At 45.0% G+C, this 23,932-nt stretch overlaps 2 protein-coding genes across 2 annotated transcripts; one reads left to right on the forward strand and one right to left on the reverse strand.

Moving 5' to 3' along the window:
• Positions 1-2,825: 2,825 nt before the first annotated feature.
• Positions 2,826-11,440, forward strand: LOC148836446 (CD276 antigen-like). Its single transcript, XM_088913777.1, has 5 exons — positions 2,826-2,943; positions 3,883-3,987; positions 5,590-5,925; positions 6,957-7,151; positions 7,821-11,440. The coding sequence occupies exons 2-5, from the start codon at positions 3,927-3,929 to the stop codon at positions 7,862-7,864; spliced, it is 636 nt and encodes a 211-aa protein (XP_088769903.1). The 5' UTR covers positions 2,826-2,943; positions 3,883-3,926; the 3' UTR covers positions 7,865-11,440.
• On the reverse strand, positions 9,741-23,415 carry nit2 (nitrilase family, member 2). The gene is made up of 10 exons (XM_088913776.1): positions 23,321-23,415; positions 21,695-21,813; positions 19,902-20,022; positions 19,183-19,271; positions 17,848-17,941; positions 17,373-17,447; positions 16,500-16,578; positions 15,957-16,055; positions 14,964-15,019; positions 9,741-10,382 (listed from the first exon to the last, which is right to left on the reverse strand). Exons 1-10 carry the CDS (start codon positions 23,346-23,348, stop codon positions 10,288-10,290), a joined length of 855 nt encoding a protein of 284 aa, XP_088769902.1. The 5' UTR covers positions 23,349-23,415; the 3' UTR covers positions 9,741-10,287.
• Between the last annotated feature and the right edge of the window lie 517 nt (positions 23,416-23,932).

Consider the following 23,932-nt stretch of genomic DNA (forward strand, 5'->3'; position numbering starts at 1 on the left):
CATGATCATCCAAACCAAACCTGACTGGAGCTAAGTGTTTGAACCTTGTTATAAAGAGCATGCTATTCTGTGGTTTGAGTAAACTTGGGTTTCCTGGGTAAAAGATACCTCAGTTAGAAACATCTTTCCTGCTTAGGGTGCATTTAATGGATAGGGATATAGGTTCCCATTTATTTTGTGGCATCCGGGATGCAGAGAGAGATTTAACTGCAGGTTGCTTTGGATTTAGTTAGAAGGCAGCTTATCTCTTACATTATGTGGCCTCTGTAGGTGTTAAGACTCTAACTTCTTCAGGTCCTTAATGAGCCCGTAGGTGGTATTGTTGTTTCTCATGAGACTACAGGAAATATGTTTTGGTTATGTATTACAGCTGTCTTTAGATAATTCTTCAAGGTCAAGACTGCAGACCTACTAACAGAGAACAGTTCAGCTAAAAGAGTGCACAGGAATTTGGTGGTCTGTTTTGGTTACTGTTTACAAGGATCATTTTTGCTTTTAATTGCAAAAGTAATTTTCTTCTGACTATAGATTACCACTACTGTACTATACCTTCCAGTGCAGTGCGAGTCTGTGATGTGTATTGCAGTAATGTGTGAGTCTGTGCTGTACAGTATATTCCAGTGCAGTGCCAGTCTGTGCTGTAGAGTATATTCCAGTGCAGTGCCAGTCTGTGCTGTACAGTATATTCCAGTGCAGTACCAGTCTGTGCTGTACAGTATATTCCAGTGCAGTGCCAGTGAAGGCGACTTCTCCAGTGCCTTCAATACCATCCAGCCCTTACTTCTAAGGAGGAAGCTGGAGGAGATGCAAGTCGATGCCTCCATGACCTCGTGGATCACTGACTACCTGACAGGCAGACCACAGTCTGTGAGACTTCAGAACTGTGTGTCTGAACAGGTAGTGAGTAACACAGGGGCTCTTTCTCCATTCCTCTTCACCCTCTATACTTTGGACTTTAAGTACAACTCAAAGTCATGCCACCTGCAGAAGTTCTCAGATGACTCTGCAATTGTGGGATGCATCAAGGGTGGGCAGGAGGAGGAGTACAGAGGACTGGTCAGCAGCTTTGTGGAGTGGTGTGGGGAGAACCACTTGGAACTGAATGTAACAGACAAAGGAACTGGTGGTAGATTTCAGGAGGAAAAAGGTCAAACCTACTCCTGTCTACATCCATGGGAGTGGCATGGAGACGGTGGACTCGTACCTGGGAGTGCATATCGACGATAGACTGGAATGGTCTAAGAACATCGAGGCCATCTATAAGAAGGGACAGAGCCGACTTTACTTCTTGAGGAGGCTCAGGTCCTTCAATGTATGTAGTAAGATGCTACATATGTTCTATCAGTCGGTTGTAGCGAGCGCCATTTTCTACGCAGTGGTATGCTGGGGCCCTGGGATTAGAGCAGTGGATTCTAACAGGCTGAACAAGCTCATCAGGAGAGCAAGCTCTGTCATTGGGTCTGACCTGGACCCCTTGGAGGTAGTGGCTGAGAGGAGAATGGTGTCCAAACTAAAGGCCATCATGGACAACAACTCCCATCCCCTCTATGACAGGCTTGTAGAAATGAAGAGCACGTTCAGCAATAGACTGATTCATCCACGGTGCGACAGGAAATGCTACAGGAGGTCATTCTTGCCTTCTGCCATAAGACTGTACAACGCATCCACCTTGCGCCTGGGCAGAGGCAACATTGACATTGACCTGTTTCTGGACTGAACGCATCTACACATCTACTGCTATATCTGTTATTTTTCTTTTCCCGTTTACAACCGTTTTTTGTTCAATATATGCCAGGGACCCGTGCAATACATTTATATTTATATTTATATCTATATTTACATCTATATATTCATAAGTGCAATACGATTTTTCTGCGTACTGTTCTGTTCTAGTTTGTTCTTTGTGTGTCCGGACTGTGAGTAACACTTTTAGTGCACCCCCCACTGTACTGATTGTATTGTATGTATTGTATTATTATTATTATTGTATCATTCGTTACACTGTGGCTGTGTTGTCTGTGTTAAGTTGCTGTTGCACTGCAATTTCCCTCACGGGATCAATAAAGTATCTATCTATTTATCTATCTATCAGTCTGTGATGTGTATTGCAGTAATGTGTGAGTCTGTGCTGTACAGTATATTCCAGTGCAGTGCCAGTCTGTGCTGTATGTTCCAGTGAAGTGTGTGCCTTGCTGCTCTATTTGTGGGAGCAGCTCTGTGGGTTCGGGTTTTGTATGTCTTCCCGAAGGTCACACTATCACTTTAATAAACGCTAAGCCAATTCAGGGTCATGGTGTTGTGGAGCCTATCCCAGGAAACAATGGTTGCAAGGCAGGATACACCCTGGACAGGTCCATTGCATTGCAGTCCATTGCAGGACACTCACAGACCCAAACAAGATCACACCAGAGCCAGTTTTCCCAGACATAAATTAATCTACCAGTATGTTTTTGGATTGTGGGAAGAAATGGAAAAAAAAAAAACCCAGAGGAGACCCGTATGAACACGATTAGAACATTGAAACTCCACGCAGAAGCACCCCAGGGCCCCAGCATTGAAAGGCAGGTCAAAACAACCACATAAAAATTAAAATACAAGTGTCCCATTATTGCATTCCACCATTTCAGCTGTGAAGATTTCCAGTTTCTAGACCTCCTGCTCGCTCGATCAGAAGAGCTGCACACGGACCATGTCTCATCGCCTCAGGTCCTAAACGCTTGTTATGTGAGCAGATATGAAGAATGCGAGGAGCGTGTTCTTGTGTTCCCCTTGTTTACAGTCTGTTGTGGCTTTGGGCAGCTGCCAGCGAGGCAAACAGGCACTACAGAACCAGTTGGGGAAGAAGTAATGATTGCGGAAAAGCTGCCAGACCTGTCAAACTCTTTTTGCATTTGTACTTTGCATGCGGAGTCTGGAGCTTCTAAAACAAACTTGAGACGTTGGGTGAGTGGCAGGTTAAACCTTTTTCTCCAGCATACTCAGAATAACTTCTTAACCTGTCCTGTAAAGTTATCCAGTGAATTACAGGAAGACCCTCTGGGCATTGCAGGCTTGAAAAGTGAAGGACGGTGCAGTAATTAGGACAAAAGCAAGCTGCCATTAGTATATGTTAGAATGTGTTAGAATGAGGTTTTTTTTTAGCATGATATCCAGAGAAGAGCTATCTGTGTACAAGAGACAAACAATAATGTTAATAATTTGTTTAATTAGCAATTTTAACTGTACCAACAAGAAACGGTAAACCTAATTTTAATTTAACAGCAGGGATTTGGCGTGTCACAGCCAGTACAGTGTCTTTCCTATCACCTCAAATAAAATAACGCAGCCAACTTGAAAACTACAATTTGATAGTAATTATAAGGAATGGTAAGTATCTAGAAATTCTAAAGTGTTTACCGCTTTGATAAAAATATCCGAGCTTTGAATGCAGTATTTTTCACATAGTAACATGAAGAGTATTTTTATATATTCGACTACAGTACATGAGTAAGACTTGATACAGTAGAACAGCTGCATAGAGAATACTATACAGTATATGATATAATGGTAGTAGATAATAGAATACATTCAGTATCTTATGCCTTTGAAACACAAGGTCAGATAAAGTGGTTCTGCAATCTTGCACCAGGCTTGTTGAGGCTGGTCTTGTCCCTGTAGATAAAGGTAGATAAACCGCTTGAGAATTTTTGCATGTTTGTAGTTCTCCCAGTTTCATTTAATAACCATGTTGCAAAATATGCTTTGAGTGTTCTGCTCATTTAAGTTACATGCGATAAATAAGAAGCATATTGTCACCTGGACCTTATGAGTAAGTGTTTTTGAAGGGGAAAAATGTGTATCTCAGCCTTCAGTCCAGATGTGTCCCTGCTTATGTCCCACCAGCCCTTTCTTCCAAAAGGCACAGAGCTCTGTCTTCAGCCAGCAGAATGGAGCTGCCCTGGAGGATTGGGCTGTTTCTGAACTTCATTAGCTACTGTGCGTCCACAGGTATGTCCAGCACAGTTACTGTACATTAATGGCATGTGCAGATATTAACATGGAACTCTGCCAGGTAACCATAAGCAGCCTGGCATTCCTGCTTATTGATAATAAGGACACGAGAAACATTAAAAAAACAGGAGGCAATTTTGTTAATCTAATTAGTTTGACTGGTGGGATGAATTGATCCGAAACAAATCGAGCCATCCTGTTTTTGTAATGTTTTGAGTGGTGCTTTGTCAGAACCCAAGCGCAGGAGACTGGAGGGTGAAAACGAGATGATGAATTATGGGCCGGTGGGGCTTGATCTGCCCAGACCGGTCAGTAATGGGGAGAAACGACGATACCAGGAGGAGAAGCCAGCCCAACTGCATACCTGGCGGAAAGAAAGGCTGCTCAACAGCCCTGCGGAAAAAGGGAGTCTCGTGTATGGAAGGAATCTGAATAGCGAGACCCCTGAAAGGAACCGAACAGGCTTGGAAGGGCAGACCCTCAGGGGTGTCAGGGGGGGCAGGTCGGTAAACTAGAGGGTTGACACCGCCATAAGCAGTTTGAAATGTGATAGTGAAAATGATAAGTGTGGAAAGAAGTGCTGGCTAGAATCAGAGATTGCGTCAGGCGATGCAAAGAGCTGAAGCTGCTGTGGAGAGCAGGGGACTGGAAGCCAGGTTTGCTGTCAAACAGAATCCCCCGGTGGGAAAACAGGGAGCTTCGTGTACGGGAGAAACCAAATTGTGGGTTTCCTGGGAAAGGAGCCGGAAGTCTTAGAAGGGTAGGCATGAGGACGCTGAGGCTGCTGTGCAGAGCAAAGGCCGGCTCAGTGCACTGGGGCAACGCTGGAGCTGAAAACTGTTGCTAAGGCTACGGAGAAACCGAATAGCAAACTTCGTGACAAAAAGAGAGAAAGATTAAGGGAGGCTCGGATACAGAGAAACCAAATAGCAAGCCAGCAAAAAAAAGGACTAAACAGGTTTCAGGGCAGTCCTGAGACTACAACTTATGTGCAAGGTAAAGACTGTCTGCTGTAGCTCAGCAAGATAATTGTGGAAAGTGAGACAAAGGTGCTGTGACAAATCAACCAAGTGCCGTCAATGCAGGGCCACAGCTTTATATAGAAACATGGGAATTGAATAATAAGCTAATTAACACAGATCACTAAAAGGTGATCCGGTCAAGGCAGCAAAACCCCTGGAAACTGTGAGTCCTCGTGAGAATGTGGCAGTTTCCCAGGAAAACCGCAAGCCGAAGGACACCGGCATGACAGTGTTTCTTGAAAAAAGTCAGCGTACAAGTTTGAACATGGCTGAGCAACTTGTTCCATGCTCCCGCAAAACTTTGCATAGAGTGCCTCTTGTTCTTACTTTTAAATGCACTTACCTGTATGTTACTTGTATGTTATTATAATACTAACAAGCATCTGATTGCAAACCAGATTTGTAAGTCCGTGTATTTCCTGAGAGATTAGCATTGGGAGGATTAATATATATGTGTGTGTAATGTACAGCATGGGCAAGACACGAGTCTGATATCTGTCCTGGGCACGGGGTCTGATCATTCACTCCCTGTATATAACTACTGGCAGTCTGAGCTCTGCTTGCTTGCCTGGCGCAGGTAACGACTGTGTCATCAGCGTCACTGGGGGATCCTCTGTGCTCTTCTGTGTCTACCGTGGAGCACGGGGGCTACCGGTGAGGTATCTGGCCATCGAATGGAGGGCGGGGGGCGCTCTGGTTCACGGCTTCGTGACTGGTGCTGACCAGCTGGGCCGCCAGGACCCCTCGTACAGCAACAGGACCCAGCTGTTCCCCGCCGGCCTGCAGGCGGGCAACTTCTCCCTGTGGCTGTCCGGTATCACGGCAGGAGACGCTCAGGACTACGGCTGCTACTTCACTGACAGCGGGGAGGGCCCATTGCAGCGCCTGTGCTCTGTGTGTCTCACTGTGGCAGGTGAGACCCCATCGCTGTTTGTGAGTATGTAGACCTGCGGGTGAGGCTTGTAAATACTGTCTGCTGTATAGGAGTGGGAGTTCGCTCCGGGCACAGCATGGCAGAGCACTATTCATTAACCACACACACTGTGCACATAGCAGAGTGTAGGTAGGTAGGTAGATCTCCGGACTTGTCACTGGAGGGTTGTGGGTTTGAGTCACTGACAGTGCTGTTGGGCCTCGACTAAAGGTACTGTACCTCAGTGGCTCCAGTCCGCCCAGCTTCATAAACGAGGACCAGTGATGCTGTAGTATAAGCTAATAATCTATTCTCTGGTTTTGTCATTCTGCAAAGTGCTTTGAGAAGCTACTTTTAAAGGCACTATATATTTTTTTAGGTGGCTTTTCAAGGTGATGTAGTTGAGATTCCTATAATTCCTATAGGATAAGATTCCTAGTTCCTAGTTCATTCATACTGATGACATGCTCTTGGCAGTCGGCAGGGAGTTGGCATTCACCCCCTTCCATGTTATTATATCATTTATTAATAGAAAGCCACTGTGGTTACACTTATTTAACAAAGAGTTATCTTCTCATTTTGAGCAACATGGTGGAGCAGTGGCTAGCATTGCTGCTTCACAGCCCTAGAGCCCTGGGTTCAATTCCTGGGGTGCTGTCTGTATGGTGGTTGCATGTTCTCCCCAAGTTCCCATGTTTCCGCTGGGTGCTCCAGTTAGCTCCCACTGTCCTAAAACATACTGGTTAGTTAATTGACTTCTGGGACAGTTGGCCCCAGTGTGGGTGTGTGTATCTGTGTGTGCCCAACAACGGACTCCAGCTCACCTGCAACCCTGAACTGGAAGAAGTGGGTAGAGAACAGATGGATGGATATCTTCTAATATTATTTAGAATTCAGCGTTTTAGGGTTAAAACTGGGTATAATAGTTTTTACATACACATTTTGTGTATTTTTGGACTACAGAACTCTAGATGACACAGCTAGTGTTGCTGTTGAACTTGCACTTATTTGAGTTTTAATGCCTTCACCAGTGGATCGATCAGGCCGCAGATCCGGACTGCTGATCCGTCCCGCGAGTGCCCTGACATCAGGGCGCACTGGCTGGGAGGGAATGTGGCTGTTCGGCACAGTGCTGTGCGTGACGGTGGCCATCCTGGTGGCTGGAGTCCTGCTGTATCAGAACAGCCTGGACAGGAAATCAGAGAGGACACCCCAAGCAGATCAAGGTAACTCTGCCCGCCACAGTGCAGTGTTCCTGGACAGTATGGTTTCCCCTACCTGTTCACAGGTGTGAGATCAAGGAGACTCAACCTTTCTTCACATCTCCAGCACTGCCAGTGACAACACTTACCCAGCAACACTGGATCACTGTATATAAAACAGCTTTCCTGAGACATCTTGCTCAGGGCTATTCTAATTTCACCCATTCCATGACGCTCCGTTCCAGCGTCCACCTCCACAACTACTGTATGGATCTTGCAGTGCTCATCATCACTTAGATAATTAAGGAGCTGGTTGTAGCAGAATTCTGGGATGGAACTGGAATGGAAGTACAGCAAGTGGTCCTGATCTACCCGTTGACCCGCGAAATGGTCATGGGAAAACTCATCCTTTTTGTTCAACTACCCACATTCAACTAAAATAATGGAAAACTGAATTATATCAAAATACAAAAATGTGGTTTACTCATTTTTGGTTTTTATGTTTTAAGGCTGCTAATGATTACAGATGTCATTACAGATGTTAATACTCCCACGACGTAGCTCTGGAGAAAAAGAGGACGATGGGACAGATGATAACATGTGTCTGAGCACACAAGTCCACTGTCAACTTGTGTGTAAATGCAGCACCCAGCTGGTCAGTAACACTGCGTCTGCCTTGTGTGCTTCATCCAGAGAATCTGAAAGTGGGATACAGCGAGGGGATCGAGGAGGACTAGGACAGGGTGGTCCTGACGGAGACGGATGAAGGAGCTGACCAGGAGAGAGGCAAGCTGTTGCCAGGGGAGACGCAGGATCAGCTGTCACAGGGCACATCCACAGAAGGAAGAGGCACATAGCCTCTATATACAGAGTTTTCCCACACACCATAGCTCTGAGTGGACTGAAATTAGGGAAGCTATTGAGCTTGAAACGCAAAGTTTGAGTGACACTTTCCCAGGACTACGTTTATCATGAACATGTGCTCTGGTCTGCCATCTCTCTGTCAGTCTCAATCTGGACAGGACCTCAGACCTACTTGCAGACTCCCTCTGTGTCCATGGAGCAATACTGAGTCAGCTCGAGTCTCAGGCTGCCAACAATAATAATCAATTATTTATTTCAAATTGCTACTTTAGAGATGCTACTGATCCCTGCCACCACCACCCAGAATATCAGTGTTAGTGCCATCCAGTTCAGCACAGGCATATTAGTGATTCAGCAGTGTTTAATTAATGGATTTGTGGATTTACAGATCTTGTAAAAGCAGCAAATCTAAAACCAATAGATGTGCATACTGTAACTTGTTTTTCTGCATCGTGCCTTAAGGCCACAAAGGGCTACCTGAGGTTTCTGAATGCGTAGGAAGAAAGTAATGGTGTAACTGACAAAGAGCACCTGGCTGAGATTTGACGGGTGAATGTGATGAATTACTACTACAACACTTCGTGTCAGCAACTGGTGGGACAGTTTTATCCTGAGCTGTTGCAAACAGAGTAGAAGAAGATTCCGTTTAGGGTGAATTACAATTGCTAGATGACCAGATTGGTTTCTTCTCAACAAAACTAAGCTGTATGTGTAACAGCCAAAGTTGTCGTATCTGTAGAAAACACTAGGGAGGCTGAAGGTGACTCCTAATAGTGTCTTACCGTCAGACTGCTCCTGCTCACACAGAACACTGCAGCCCACCTTGTCTTCAATCTCCTCAAACACTCTCATGTTCCTCCTCCTTGTCTCTCTACATCAGCGTCTGGCCCACATCAGATTCCCTACCTTGGTTTGGGCTTGAAGGGCTTCCAAGGGGACTAAGCCTGCATACCTCCCAACCTGAAGGATCTGCTTCATCAGCCCGACTAGCAGTGTCATCACTGGCGGGCTCTGAGTCCCGGGTTCGTGCTGCCCCCTAGAGGTGAAATAATCTACCTGCCACAGTCAGAACTGCAGGCTCACTCCCCATCTTCTGAAAGAAACTGAAATCTGCCCTTTTCATATACAGTACCTGACTCCAGATGCCTGTGACTGACCATCACTTACTGACTCGGCTCTTATGTCACCACTTCCTGTCTGTCAAGCAGCACTGAACCATCTCAGTGATCTCCACCATCCTGGCACTTGATTAATACTGTGCTGACTGTGTTCTGTGGGTTTATGGCAGTTTTATTTCACTGTCATCTGCACCTTTTGCATCTTGACTGGATGTGATTGTGACTTGCATTGCAAATGTCAGGACGTTTACAGTGTATATATCCATCAAGAAAATGCAGACTTGCTTTTTCCCCTACAGTGAGTGCACTTAAAGCACCTGCCGAAGCTTCATGACTGTGAATCAAGAGGGAGCCCTTGTCTGGGTGGAAAATGTGAACTAGGGCAGCAGTTCAACCTGCCTTTCACTGAATTCCACTACAGTTTCACTTGCCATACAAGAGCCCATCACACAGTGAGCTGAATCAGAGGTGATCCACACTGAAGGAGATCAGGCTAAACCAGCTCTTTCCTTAATAAAAACTCATTTCTTCTCACTGGACAAATGCAACAAGTCAGGAATGTAACCCCATTGAACAAATGTGTCAGAAAAGTAATTAAGAAGCTAATCACTCATACTATACCATTGTATTAACCATAAAATACTTATTTTTAGTTGCAAATCAATCAATTACAAAAAGAGGTTTTGCAGATACTTTCGTAGAGAAACTTGCTAAAAGTTTTGAGATTTTTTTAAGTGCTCCTCCATAACTACAGAAAAACAGAACTTTCTTAAGCCTGGTGAAGATCTAGGCAAAATCATGGTATAAGAAAAGTTTAGGTATCGTGATTGAGTTTTCCTGACATGGGCTGTCCGCACTGCTTCTGCACATGCAACAGTCATTGATGAGCCAAAAGCATCTTTATAAATCTTTGATTAGCAAAGAAGCTGACAAGAAACATCTCCAAAGTGATGTCCAGAAATTCCTCACATTTACAATCCTTCGCTTGGAATACGCCAGCAGTCGGCCTCTTCCAAAGCCCTCAGCAGAACTGACTCCCAGCCCAGCCCGGCATCACAGACGTCAGTCCAGTGCAGTCATGGAGGGTGTTGAGATTCTGCAGTGGGATCGGCGCCGGGCAGCAGGAAGTCACTGGTCTCTGATGAGGGGTGCACGTTTTCGGGAAGCACTGGGGTCCCCTAACCATCCTGCAGGGCGCTCACCTTGTACAAGTCGTGGCGCCTCTGTGCATGGATGGGGATCTGCTGCCTCACCTCTGCGAGATACTGCAGGTCTGGAACACAGGACGCACAGTGTCACAGCTACCGCAAGGCTCCCATTCCACAGCGGTGTGAGCCGCTCTGGGTTTTACAAGCTGCCGATTGCCGTGTATGGACCAATACCCAGTGCTGGCTAATTCCGATTTGTCTGGCAGACTTTTCCACTAATCTGCAGCACGGAAACAAGATTAAGCTTTTATTTTCTTTTACCGTTTCTTCAATACAATTTTCTTAAGAGCGTAACATGCATAAAGTCTAAAATGACCAGGTCGCTATGCTAAGGGGGAGCTTATTTGTATCCCTGTTGTCACAATTTACTTTTTTTTACCAAAGTTGGAGTAAGTCATACCTTACAGATATCTAGGCGTCTGGCTGGATAGCTTTTTCACGAATAAGCCACAAGCCAAGATGGTTTCCGCAACATACAGTATCTTGTTTTCCGTATTGCCCCAGGTGTGCACAACTGAAGATGTCTATACTCATCTTGTACAGAATGGCCCTTAGGCCTGTTCAATCTTGAACCACAATCCCATACGATTGATCCCTGGATCGATCACAACTGGATCAATGTTGTCCCTCTCAACATTAGGATCTTTACTCTTTTTTCTTTTATTGGCTCTCCTTGTGTACTAGACAGAACCTTTGCTGGTTTAAATTAATTGACAGATCAGATATTTTCAGCATTCCCTGCAGTTGCCTCTACCATCTTACATTTTAAGGCACGTTACTTTTGTCAGATTGTACCTTCGAAGAGCACATTTATTATTTTTAGACACAGGAATAATTAGCCATGTGATCTAAAACTATAGTAGCTACCTTTCTGTCTGAAGGCATCTTCATTTGTTTCATTAAATTATTTCTGACCCAGTGTTTGCGATTGCTAATATTACCATGTTCAGTTCTGTTATGTACATATTATTAATCATACTTTTATTTCTTTCACTGCCTTGTTTTCTGTGCAACATTAATGTGCATGTAAGCATATTGGCCAGCTTGCTACTGTAAATGGGACTGGGGGTAAATGGGGGTAATCTGGTTAAATAATAACTAAATAAAAAATAAAACATCCAAACACTGAACCCTGAAGACAAGTTTGGAATATAACACAGGGGGCGGTGTAGATACTGTGTATAGGTTGAACAACAGACATGTCGAAGTGAAAACAATGCCCTCTGCCAGAAGGTAGTATCTGTAGGCAGGGTGTGAATTATATCTTGGCATTAGGGGGAGCTCACTCCTGGAGGTGCGGGGGACACATTACACATGAAGGGCCAGTCAACTAGCTCATACAAAATGAGCACCCTATTATATATAGTTATAATTTAACAGGAGTTACTCTGACCTTAAAATAGGAGTGACCACAGAGGTCTGGGCTCAGCTGTCTTTGGGGTCCGTCCTGTTGCCCGTGAAGTTGTCTGACGAGCAACTCCTAGCAGCAACAGTCAGAGCGCCCAGTTTTGGTTGTTTTGTGAACCCCAAATTAGCAAGTAAAGATCCCTGTTTTCTCTTGGGCATGATTGTCACGTTTCAGTAACATATATAGAAAACTGAATGTCAATGGAAATGTTCTCTGCAAATTCACTGTGCCCTTTTTTTTTGTTGAGAAAACTTAACCAAGAGTGACTCGTTAGTTTGTCTGCTTGTTAGGTGAAAATCTTAAGAAGAAACGTTGCCTACTTTTGTAACAGCACCACCATGGCCTTGATCAGTCATAGTATTAAGTTGCTTAGCTATTTCTATGGCAACAACATGCTCAAAACAGAAACATAAATGTAGTCTATACCGGAAAAAAAGTGACACATATAAATAAGAAATTTTTATAAATTGACAGGTTCCATATTTTAGAGACCCCCCAAAATTTTGCAAATGCTCTCTTCAGGGGAGCTCGTGCCTTATTCAGAGGAGCTAAGCTCCCCCTGGCTCCCCTGTAATTCTCACCTTTCATCAGACAATTTGCATCCATGCCTGTCACTTCTGCAAAGCAGGTACTGTAAGTGCTCACTTTAGGAAGTGTCATGTGAGTTTCTGTTCCCAGTGCCCAAATATTTCACACCAGGTAAAATACTTAGAAATAATAATGGAAGTCTTGTTCCAAAAATCACCCTGCAACTCACAACTGGCAACCCACTGAAGCTCAGCTGGTGTGTGCCTGGTCAGTACCGGGATGGGAGACCTCCTGGGAAAAACTAAGGTTGCTGCTGGAAGAGGTGTTAGTGGGGCCAGTATGGGTGCTCACCTTGTAATTTGTGTGCGTCCTAATGCAAAGTATATTGATGGGGACACTAGACTGTAAAAAAGCGCTGTCCTTCGGATGAGACGTAAAACCGAGGTCCTGACTCTCTGTGGTCATTAAAAACCCCAGGGTGTTTCTTGAAAAGAGTAGGGGTGTAACCCCGGCGACCAATCATGGCCTCCTAATAATCCCCATCTATGAACTGCCTTCGTTACTCTGCTCTCCTCCCCACTGACAGCTGGTGTGTGGTGAGCGTTCTGGCGCACTATGGCTGCCGTCGCATCATACAGGTGAAGGGGAGTAAAGTGCTTTGAGTGGAGTGTCCAGAAAAGCGCTATATACAGTGGTGTGAAAAAGTGTTTGCCCCCTTCCTGATTTCTTATTTTTTTGCATGTTTGTCACACTGAAATGTTTCAGATCATCAAACAAATTGAAATATTAGACAAAGATAACACAAGTAAACACAAAATGCAGTTTTTAAATGAAGGTGTTTATTATTAAGGGAAAAAAAAATCCAAACCTACATGGCCCTGTGTGAAAAAGTGATTGCCCCCTAAACCTAATAACTGGTTGGGCCACCCTTAGCAGCAACAACTGCAATCAAGCGTTTGCGATAACTGGCAATGAGTCTTTTACAGCGCTGTGGAGGAATTTTGGCTCACTCATCTTTGCAGAATTGTTGTAATTCAGCCATATTGGAGGGTTTTCGAGCCTTAACCGCTTTTTTAAGGTCATGCCACAACATCTCAATCGGATTCAGGTCAGGACTTTGACTAGGCCACTCCAAAGTCTTCATTTTGTTTTTCTTAAGCCATTCAGAGGTGGACTTGCTGGTGTGTTTTGGATCATTGTCCTGCTGCAGAACCCAAGTGCGCTTCAGCTTGAGGTCACGAACAGATGGCCGGACATTCTCCTTCAGGATTTTTTGGTAGACAGCAGAATTCATGGTTCCATTTACCACAGCAAGTCTTCCAGGTCCTGAAGCAGCAAAACAGCCCCAGACCATCACACTACCACCACCATATTTTAATGTTGGTATGATGTTCCTTTTCTGAAATGCTGTGTTACTTTTACGCCAGATGTAATGGGACACACACCTTCCAAAAAGTTCAACTTTTGTCTCATCAGTCCACAGAGTATTTTCCCAAAAGTCTTGGGGATCATCAAGATGTTTTCTGGCAAAACTGAGACGAGCCTTTATGTTCTTTTTGCTCAGCAGTGGTTTTCGTCTTGGAACTCTGCCATGCAGGCCATTTTTGCCCAGTCTCTTTCTTATGGTGGAGTCATGAACACTGACCTTAACTGAGGCAAGTGAAGCCTGCAGTTCTTTGGATGTTGTTGTGGGGTTTTTTGTGACCTCTTGGATGAGTCGTCGCTGCGCTCTTGGGGTAATTTTGGTTGGCCGGCCACTCCTGGGAAGGTTCACCACTGTTCCATGTTTTCGCCATTTGTGGATAATGGCTCTCACTGTGGTTCGCTGGAGTCCTAAAGCTTTAGAAATGGCTTTATAACCTTTTCCAGACTGATAAATCTCAATTACTCTGTTTCTCATTTGTTCCTGAATTTGTTTGGATCGCAGCATGATGTCTAGCTTTTGAGGATCTTTTGGTCTACTTCACTTTGTCAGGCAGGTCCTATTTAAGTGATTTCTTGATTGAGAAAAGGTGTGGCAGTAATCAGGCCTGGGTGTGGCTAGAGAAATTGAACTCAGCTTTCCAAAGATGTGATAAACCACAGTTGATTTATGTTTTAACAGGGGGGGCAATCACTTTTTCACACAGGGCCATGTAGGTTTGGATTTTTTTTTCCCTTAATAATAAACACCTTCATTTAAAAACTGCATTTTGTGTTTACTTGTGTTATCTTTGTCTAATATTTCAATTTGTTTGATGATCTGAAACATTTCAGTGTGACAAACATGCAAAAAAATAAGAAATCAGGAAGGGGGCAAACACTTTTTCACACCACTGTAAGTATAAGGTTATTATTATTATTCTATAGTAGGATTAAAACAAATTAAAGTTACTTAATGTATAAGAACCCTAAAGGTCATCCAATAATGACCTTTATCTATACAATTATTTTGGTTGTTGAGTTGCAAGAATGTTAAATAAAAATCTGTGAGGTAGTCTGCCATCAAGCACCTTCTCTTTAAGGGTCCCATTCCTACTGGGTGCCCCAGTGTTCCCACTGGGACTCAACAGAACCAGTCTGCTTCCTATCAGACACCTCGGACACACAGACACTTCTCCTGCTCCTCTCTGAAAACTGTAGCTTGGATCTGAATTGGGTTTTATGCGTCAACTGTACGGCAGTGGAGCAAAGGTTTGGGGGGTTCGGTCAGGCTGTAATGGGGACTCACCGATATCAGCGTACATGATGGTCTCATCCGCGCCAGCCTTCGCCACCACCTCGCCCCTGCCAACACCGACACACAGGTGAGTTGCGCTACTTCCTCTTTCTACACATCTGTTACACAGTTCAGGAACGGCACTCACCCACGGGCGATCTGATCACACTACAATATCCATTCACGATGAATGAACACAAACCAGCAGGGCAGACACAGAGGAACAGCTGGACACAAACCAGCAGAGCAGACGCAGAGGAACAGCTGAACACAAACCAGCAGGGCAGACACAGAGGAACAGCTGAACACAAACCAGCAGGGCAGACACAGAGGAACAGCTGAACACAAACCAGCAGGACAGACACAGAGGAACAGCTGAACACAAACCAGCAGGGCTGGCACAGAGGAACAGCTGAACACAAACCAGCAGGGCTGGCACAGAGGAACAGCCCAACACAAACCAGCAGGGCAGACACAGAGGAACAGCTCAACACAAACCAGCAGGGCAGACACAGAGGAACAGCTGAACACAAAAAAGCAGGGCTGGCACAGAGGAACAGCTGAACACAAACCAGCAGGGCAGACACAGAGGAACACCTGAACACAAACCAGCAGGGCAGACACAGAAGAACAGCTGAACACAAGAAGATACAACAGAACACAAACAGGAGCAACTAAACCCTCACAGAAACAGCTGAACACAAACCAGCATAGCAGACAGACACAGAGGAACACCTGAACACAAACAGGAACAACACAGAACAGCTGAACACAAACCAGCACAGCAGACAGACAAAGAGGAACACCTGAACATAAGAAGGTACACCTGAACACAAACGGGAGCAACTAAACCCTCACAGGAACAGCTGAACACAAACCAGCAGAGCAGACAAACACAGAGGAACAACTGAACAACTGAAGCAGACAGAAGAGAACCACTGAAAAGGCACCGAACAGACAGCAGGCCACCAACTCATTAGGCAGATGTCAGGACGGCGCACTGACCAGGGGCTGACCACACTGCTGTGGCCCCAGGCAATGTAGGGTGCTTTCTCATCCCGGGCTGGGGAGGCTGTGGCCACATACACCTGGTTATCCACAGCCCTGAGGATGAGGAGGAAGAGGAAGGGTTAGAGAGAGAAAAAACTAAATGTTTGCAGAACTCCCGTCTGCACTACCCTTAATCTTTCATCTGGAATGAACATCACAATTCAATTAATAATACAATTAAGGACAACACAAGGGTGTGAGGTATATTCACGTCCTGGATTAGTGGATTGTGTGGAGTCAGAGTGTTCTCTTCAGCTTCACGTGTGTTTTTCTCCTGGTGTTCTGGTTTTCTCCCAGCTTCCAAAGACTTGCTTTGTTAACCCGTGTCTCTATCTTGGACACCTACAGAATGTGTGTTGACCCTGTGATGGACTGGTGCCCTTACCAGCTCTGGCCTAAGAGCAGATACTGGCAGGCTGTCCCATGTTTTTAAAAAATCATGATTTACTCACACCCCTTTTGCCTGATCCGAGATGGTATAGTCCTCAAGATACTAACCTGCCCCTCTGCAGCAGCTCCCAGTGGGCTGGTCCAGTGGTCATGTTGAAAGCTCCTGGATACACCAACAGATGGCAGCCTGAATTCAGGATGGGAGGGGACACACCGGAGACCAGTGAGAAAACTGCAGACAACTTTCAGATCTTCACCCAAGATTCATGATTCTACCACAGGCTTAGAAATGGCAATCAAGTGTTTAAATGCCAGAAAGTGCTGAATTTTACTGTTACACAACTTGGCTAAAAGTCAAAATGAAATTCTCAGCCAAGGTCTGCACTCCTCTGTCCACTGATGTTAAAACACCAGGCCTGCAGAACCTCCATTTGTTGCAGTCAAGGTTCACATCACCCCCTGTCACAGACAGAGAGAATGAGGTCTGCCAACACATCGGCAGAGCATTAGTCCATAACCAGAAAGCTCGCACAAAATATTAAAAACTTAATAAATATTGAAACTGATTATGCTTATATTTAAAGGGAAACCCCTTCCAGGCTAGGGTGTGTACATGTCTTTCCTTGTAAAAGAGTGGACCGTGTATGCTAATTCGTTTTGAGACTTCACAAAGAAGAATAGCAATTCTTTTCAGCTTTATGTTGAAACAAACAATGAAGAGTGAGAACACAGAGCGTGAATTACGGGTATAAATATTGATTAGCTCTCATCCAGTCACAACACTGTACACAGCACTGTATTGGCAGGAGACGTCATTAGTATTCACACACAGAATTAATTTTGACACATTAGATCGGTAGATATAAATCCAAAGGATTGCTGCCTCAAGGAAACAGTCCATCTCAACAGAAACAGGTTTGTTCACCTGATTTGCAGAGAAAGCGTTGTGTGACCCCAAACTCAGAGTATGTCCACTCTCACCTTTCTGGGCGTAGATCTGGGCCAGCTCAGCAAACCGCATATCGTAGCAGATGCCCACCCCAATCTTACAGAATGCTGGGAATTAGGGCACAAGGGAAGATGACACCAATCAAACGCATATCAAGGCAAAGAGCAAATAATTATGGTTTAAAAATGATTTACAGCAGGGCTACGCCACTTGAGCCCTCCCAGTTCGCTCCATTCCAGAGTTTTGTTTCAACCAGCTCCTTAATTATTTAACTGGTAACTAATAGGATCAATATAGTAATTAAGGAGCTGAATGTAGAGCACTTCAGGAATGAAAAAGACTGGAAAGCCTGCAGGTGGAGTAGCCCTGATTTAATAGTAGATATATAGCTTTCTTTCTTCGAGGCAAACTCTGCTCTTAATTTTCTGGAAAAAAAGTCCAATTTAATGTTGCAGTATCCAGCCAGAGTTTATCAAGGTTGGAACAGTGTGAAGGAAATACACTCACGGGTCTCAAACACGGAGAAGCTGCTTCCTGGGCTGAGAGTCTCCGACTCCTGGAAGCGGATTTTCCCAGGAACATCAATGTCAAAAAGGTGGATCTGTTGAGGGAAGGGCAGAAACTGTGAGGGGAATACAGGCTTTTAAAATACAGTTATGAAAGTCGGGAAAGTACAGGGGATTCCAGGGGGGGTCGACACAACACAGGGTGAGATCAGGGGTTCGAGACTGGATTATAGAACTACCAGGCTGTGACTGGGATCCCCCAAGCAGTGGCACACGATTGGCTGAGCGGTGAAATTAGCTGTCCAGGATCTCTCTGCAGCCTCCTGGGCACTTGAAGGCATACAGTAATGTAGGTATGACAGCATGAGTATGTATTTGTGAGTGTATACAGCACAGTACTACCAGTAATGTACAGTAGTACAGCATTACAGTAATGTGGAGTTCAGTACTGACAATGAAGAGTGTGTCAAATACAGACCAGACAGTGGGATGCCAATGTGTATGTGTACTACAGTACTGATGTCTGTGTGTGTGTGTGTAGTAAAGTACCGGCAGGGGGACACCTGTGTATGTGTAGTACAGCATTGGCAGTGGAATCCCAGTGTGTTGTACAATAATGACAGAGCGAGTACATGTGTAGTACAGTTCCTACAAAAGGACACCTATTTGTGTAGTAAAGTACCGATAGTGGGAAGCCTGTGTGGGTGTGTAGTACAGTTCCTACAAAAGGACGCCCGTGTGTGTAGTTCAGTACCGACAGTGGGAAGCCTGTGTGGTTGTGTAGTACAGTACTGACAGTGGGATGCCCGTGTGAGTGTGTAGTACAGTCCTGACAGTGGGATGCCCGTGTGGGTGTGTAGTACAGTACCGACAGTGGGAAGCCCGTGTGGTTGTGAAGTACAGTACTGACAGTGGGATGCCTGTGTCAGTAGTACAGTACTGACAGTTAGACGCCAGTGAGGTTGTGTAGTACAGTACTGACAGTGGGACGCCTGTGTGGTTGTGTAGTACAGTACTGACAGTTGGACGCCAGTGAGGTTGTGTAGTACAGTACTGACAGTGGGATGCCTGTGTGGTTGTGTAGTACAGTCCTGACAGTGAGACGCCTGTGTGGTTGTGTAGTACAGTCCTGACAGTGGGACACCTGTGAGGTTGTGTAGTACAGTCCTGACAGTGGGACGCCCGTGTGGGTGTGTAGTACAGTACCGACAGTGGGACGCCCTTGTGGGTGTGTAGTACAGTACCGACAGTGGGACGCCCTTGTGGGTGTGTAGTACAGTACCAACAGTGGGACGCCCGTGTGGGTGTGTAGTACAGTACTGATAACAGTCCCCACCTTCCTGTGCTTGAGCAGCAGGGTCCCGTCAGGAGCGAACACTGGACAGGTGTTGTACAGCTTCCCCCCATCCTCCTCTGGGATGGATCCTAAAACACATAGACAGCATCTTCTCATGCACAGCACAGGGCTGCCTGGACACTGGTCTTAAACATCTAACAGCATATACAACACATCCAGAAGAGTAAGAATAAGAAGAGTTCCAATTATGCACAATGGCCTATAATAGAATTCTGAACTATCGAGGGATGCCAGCCAGTGAAACATTATGACTCTGGACCTCTGTTTTCTGCTGGTTACTGATTAAAACAAGGTTTAGCTGTTTGTTGGCTATATGGGTAGTGCATTTTCATCACTGAGTTTTTGCAGTGCGCAACTGAAAATTACTTGGCACTAAATTTTAGAAATAAACTTTCTTCTTATTTCTGCACTGTGGTATTTATAGTGGTGACAACCTGAATATCAAATGCATGCATCATGGTTTTCCCTGTTATATCTAAATAACATCTGGAGTGAAAACTTTCTCAAGAGCCTAATGCAGGAGATGCCATGAGGACAGCTGTTGAATCTGATACCCGGCCATCTATCAAGAAATGTCTGGATGTCATCCTTGGATCAATGTAGCTACTATATATCCTCTTGTTTCAGAACTTACTTTTGTTCTTGAACATACAGTCATGAAGGGGTGGATGACAGCTGGGAGAGATCAGGCGTCTCACCTCCGATCAGATAAACACCATTTTCCTTCGCTGCCTCTGACAACATCTTTGTGGAGTCCCCAGGGATTGGTTCAGCATACTGGGGGAAGTATCCTGTGCCATATGGAGAGTTGAAGCACTCCTACATGTCCAGTCAGGAAGAGAGAAACTTCAGTTAAGATAACAACCTCTCAGTTAAAGTACAGCCTGCCTACACTGCACTGTGTGACTTTTTGATCTGACGCTACAAAACTAGAGTTGTTTCCAATGCTTTGGCACTCTTATACTGGAAGACATTTACAAATCAACTAGGGGTCACAGGAAGCAATAACATTTGTAGCATTTTTTAAAGCCTCTCAACGTATTCAGTCATAGTCCAAAAGAGGGCAAGAGAGCACATCCTTCCCCACAAAGGGCAAAAGGAATAAAACCTACTGCATGGCAACTGTCACAGATGGGCTTGTTCAACATCCACAATGACAACTTCTGCCCTGCCTAGATATTTTAGAGCCCAAGCCAGGTTTATCGAACAAGCAGACCCACACTTTCCCAGTGGGAGTCAATTACCTCTGGGCAAAGCCTGGGTCACGTTATTATCTGGCTGTGGCCCGGATTTTCCCAACACAAATGGCTAAGAGCAGCAAATGGTGGTTGTGTATTGGTCAGAGTTCTCTTGGCTTTCACTGCTAAAGTGACTCTTTGGACCCGCCTGGAGCCTGCAGACTAGCAGTGACATCACTGAGAGATGCACCTCTCCTCCAATCAGCACTACCTCTCCTGTAAGACTCTGTAAACCTGTAAACCTGGGATCAATCTATGTCTTCTGCATCTGAGAAGCCTGAGGTTAACAGGGAGATAGGGGATTAAGTCTGAGTTTGAACAGGGTTTCCTTTGAAAGAAAGGGGCAGGGGCTGACACAGAACATTTCCAGTACAGAGGTTAGTCCTCTCTGGACCTGCTCATGTGGAGTTTGGGACACAAGGTTCATGTTAAAAACAGTATTTTCATGATTTGCCTTAGAAGACTACACAACAATATGCTGCACACATACTGGGAATAGGCACAGCTGTGCAGTGGTTAGACCTGCAGTCTCAGAGCACCGGGGCCCTGAGTTTAATTTTTGACCTAGAGCGCTCAGTACATGCAATTTGTAGGTCCCCTCCATGTTTGTGTGGGTTTCCTCTGTGTGTTCCAGTTTCCTCCCACAGTCCAAAGACATACTGGCAGGTAAATTGGTTTCTGGGAAATCTGGCCCTGGTGTGAATGTGTGTGTCTGTGTGTGCCCTAAGACAGAACTGGTCTGAAGACCATGCAACTGAGGAGTTAGTTCTGTACAGTGACCGTACTGTATGTGTCAGTCAACTGGGTGCCACAGGAAAGGATCTGCAGAATACAAGCCTACACTACTTGAGTGTCCAGCAGCTCCTCCTGCTTTATGTAGGCGTTTTCTGCAGTGTATCGACAGTACATTCCCACTCACATACTTAGTATGTGAGGGCCAATGATTGATCATGGGTGGGATAAGGTTAAAACTTTGTTGCATTATTTGAATCTGAGGACATTTAAAATTAAAATTAAAAACCTCAGTAAATATCTCTGAACCCTAAGGTTAGTCAACCCCGTTAGGCAAACGTCTGCTCACTTTCTTTAAACAGCAGTAAACTCACTGCTCTGCCATGACAATAAAATCCATCCCTATTTCCAGTCCCGTGATCTGAACATGAGGCTGCATCCATCCTGTGAAAATGACAAGAGACACCTCGTGTCAAGCTGCTCTCCTGGAATGATAAGGAGGGCTGGAGCACCATACTCACTGGAAGGGTCACGACCTTTGCCCCTTGCCCTGCTGCCTCCTTGATGAGTCCGCGCGCCCGGTTCAGGTTGTCCGTCTTTATGGTGGACACGTGGAGCTGCACCAGAGCCAACCGGAATGCTGCACGAGACCACAGCCCTATGAATGCAGGCCCTCTGGAGCACTGCCTTCACCTCCCACACTCTGGAACACTCTATAACATTCCAGAACATTCCACAACACTCCAGAACACTCAGGAAATCTGGCCAACATTCTGTTCCCAGGTTACGGTGCACCTTGGCCAGACACTGTTCAATTCAATTCAAACTATACACCAACAGTCCAACACAACAGTACACGAAAGAAGACAGTACAGCAGTGTTTCAGGAGATTTAGGAGATTTACTTTGCATTGTTTGACAGTGAGATTGCAGAAGGGATGAAAGATTTCCTGAGCCTGTTACTGTTACACATGTAGTACCGATGAGAGGAGTATTAATTTGCTATGGAGGGGCTGAGCCACACACTCCATAATGCACTTCACCTCCTTTAAAACTCTCTGGTTGTAGAGGGAGTTTAGGTGTATTTGATTTGCTCCAATAATACATTTTAGTACATACTGCATTTTTACATCGGAGGGGTGTAACTTCACTGTTTTAGGGGCACCATCCATGCAAGTTGTCAAAATTGATTCCAATTAGCCCTGTGTGTAGCTCAACTAGATGATTAACAGCTTGGAAGGATTGAACCTGGAAGAACCATTGGCTTTAAGGAAAAGAGCTCAGCAATTCTGCAATGTACAGAAAGGATTTCAGGTACAATATAAAATAACAGCCTAACAACACCATTAATAAAGGAATGTGTGCATAGAACTAGTAAATACTTCAAAGGACACACCGAAAATCCTTGAGAATACTACCACATGTTTAAAAACATGAGTTTAACAGCAGGCTCAAGGACTGATGTAGTTCTGTCCAGCAGCTCTGTATCAGAAACAGTGACAACAGACTGAGCTCAGCACCGCGTGAAGACACACACTGACCAGTGAGTACAGAGGTTAACCAGATTAGGAATCACGGGTCTGTTAAACCAGGGACCAGGGTGCTGGACAAACAATAACCTGTCCCCCTGATCACTGAAGGGACACTGAGCCTATGAGAGGAGAGGTGGGCTCTGCTAGTAATGGACTCTAGTCACAGACACTGGCTCTGTCCTCTGCCACTGACCCCTACAGCCTGGGTTGAGAATCAGACGGACAGTTCGCGGCCAACTGCTTAAATAGCGACGGACAGATACAGTAACCGAAAGGCGTCTAAGGATTTTGGTTTCTGAAATTGTGACAGAGCAGCATATCGGAAAGAAGTCCCAGTGTAAACGTCAGAATACCAAGAGGAGGTTATTAAAATGCTGATTCACGATCACTTATCAAAACCACAACAGCCAGTGAAAGACAGATAAATATAACATCAGAATATTATTATGCTTCACAGAACTCTCCTGCATTGCAACCCGAGGGCTGGATTTTACTGTTCTACAGTTGTCAAAGTTTTCAAAAGACATTACAGCAATCCGCCACCCATATTAACGTTGGTTTATATGCTGCCCACATTTTAAGTATTTCTTAAATCGATCAAGGATAACATACTTACCAGTCATTGCTTTTGCTAAAGTGGACATAACACTGAATTCTCTGTTGCAACACACTTGAACTCCACCGATTCTGGAGAGGAAGTCGGTACGCCGCGACTGCAAAGCCTTCTGGGTGTTGTAGTTGACGCGTCCCTAAAACAACCTGCTGTAATAACAGTCACCAGACTATCCAGTTTAGGCCGCTGCTACCGATAGCTTCAACGGTTACTTACCAGCGGAGAAATCAAGACAACAGAACATAAATGGTAAATTATATCATTTTAAAAAGTCTGAATATTCTAACCAATTAAGATGTTTTAATTAGAATTAAGATACGCCATCTTTAATACTAAATATAAGAGAGTTCCGTAATATTTCTATTTATAGAATTGACATATGTAGATATTTACCAAAAAGCTCCCACGTTCTAATTTAAACCCGCAGTCCTTTTCTGACTGGTCTGCCGTCTACACACAGATCTTCGTAGCCGTTCATTCATAGAATCCGCCGTGTACAGAGGAGGCGATTCTCATTGGCTAACACACACTCATTGCTCACCAATGAGAAACTGGCCTCCCGGCCATCAATACCTAATTTGCATCCAGGCCCTAATAAAAAAGGAGCCGCACCTG

The sequence above is a fragment of the Atractosteus spatula genome, chromosome 4 (genome assembly GCF_055471065.1).
Source record: "Atractosteus spatula isolate fAtrSpa1 chromosome 4, fAtrSpa1.hap1, whole genome shotgun sequence".
Lineage (NCBI taxonomy): Eukaryota > Metazoa > Chordata > Actinopteri > Semionotiformes > Lepisosteidae > Atractosteus > Atractosteus spatula.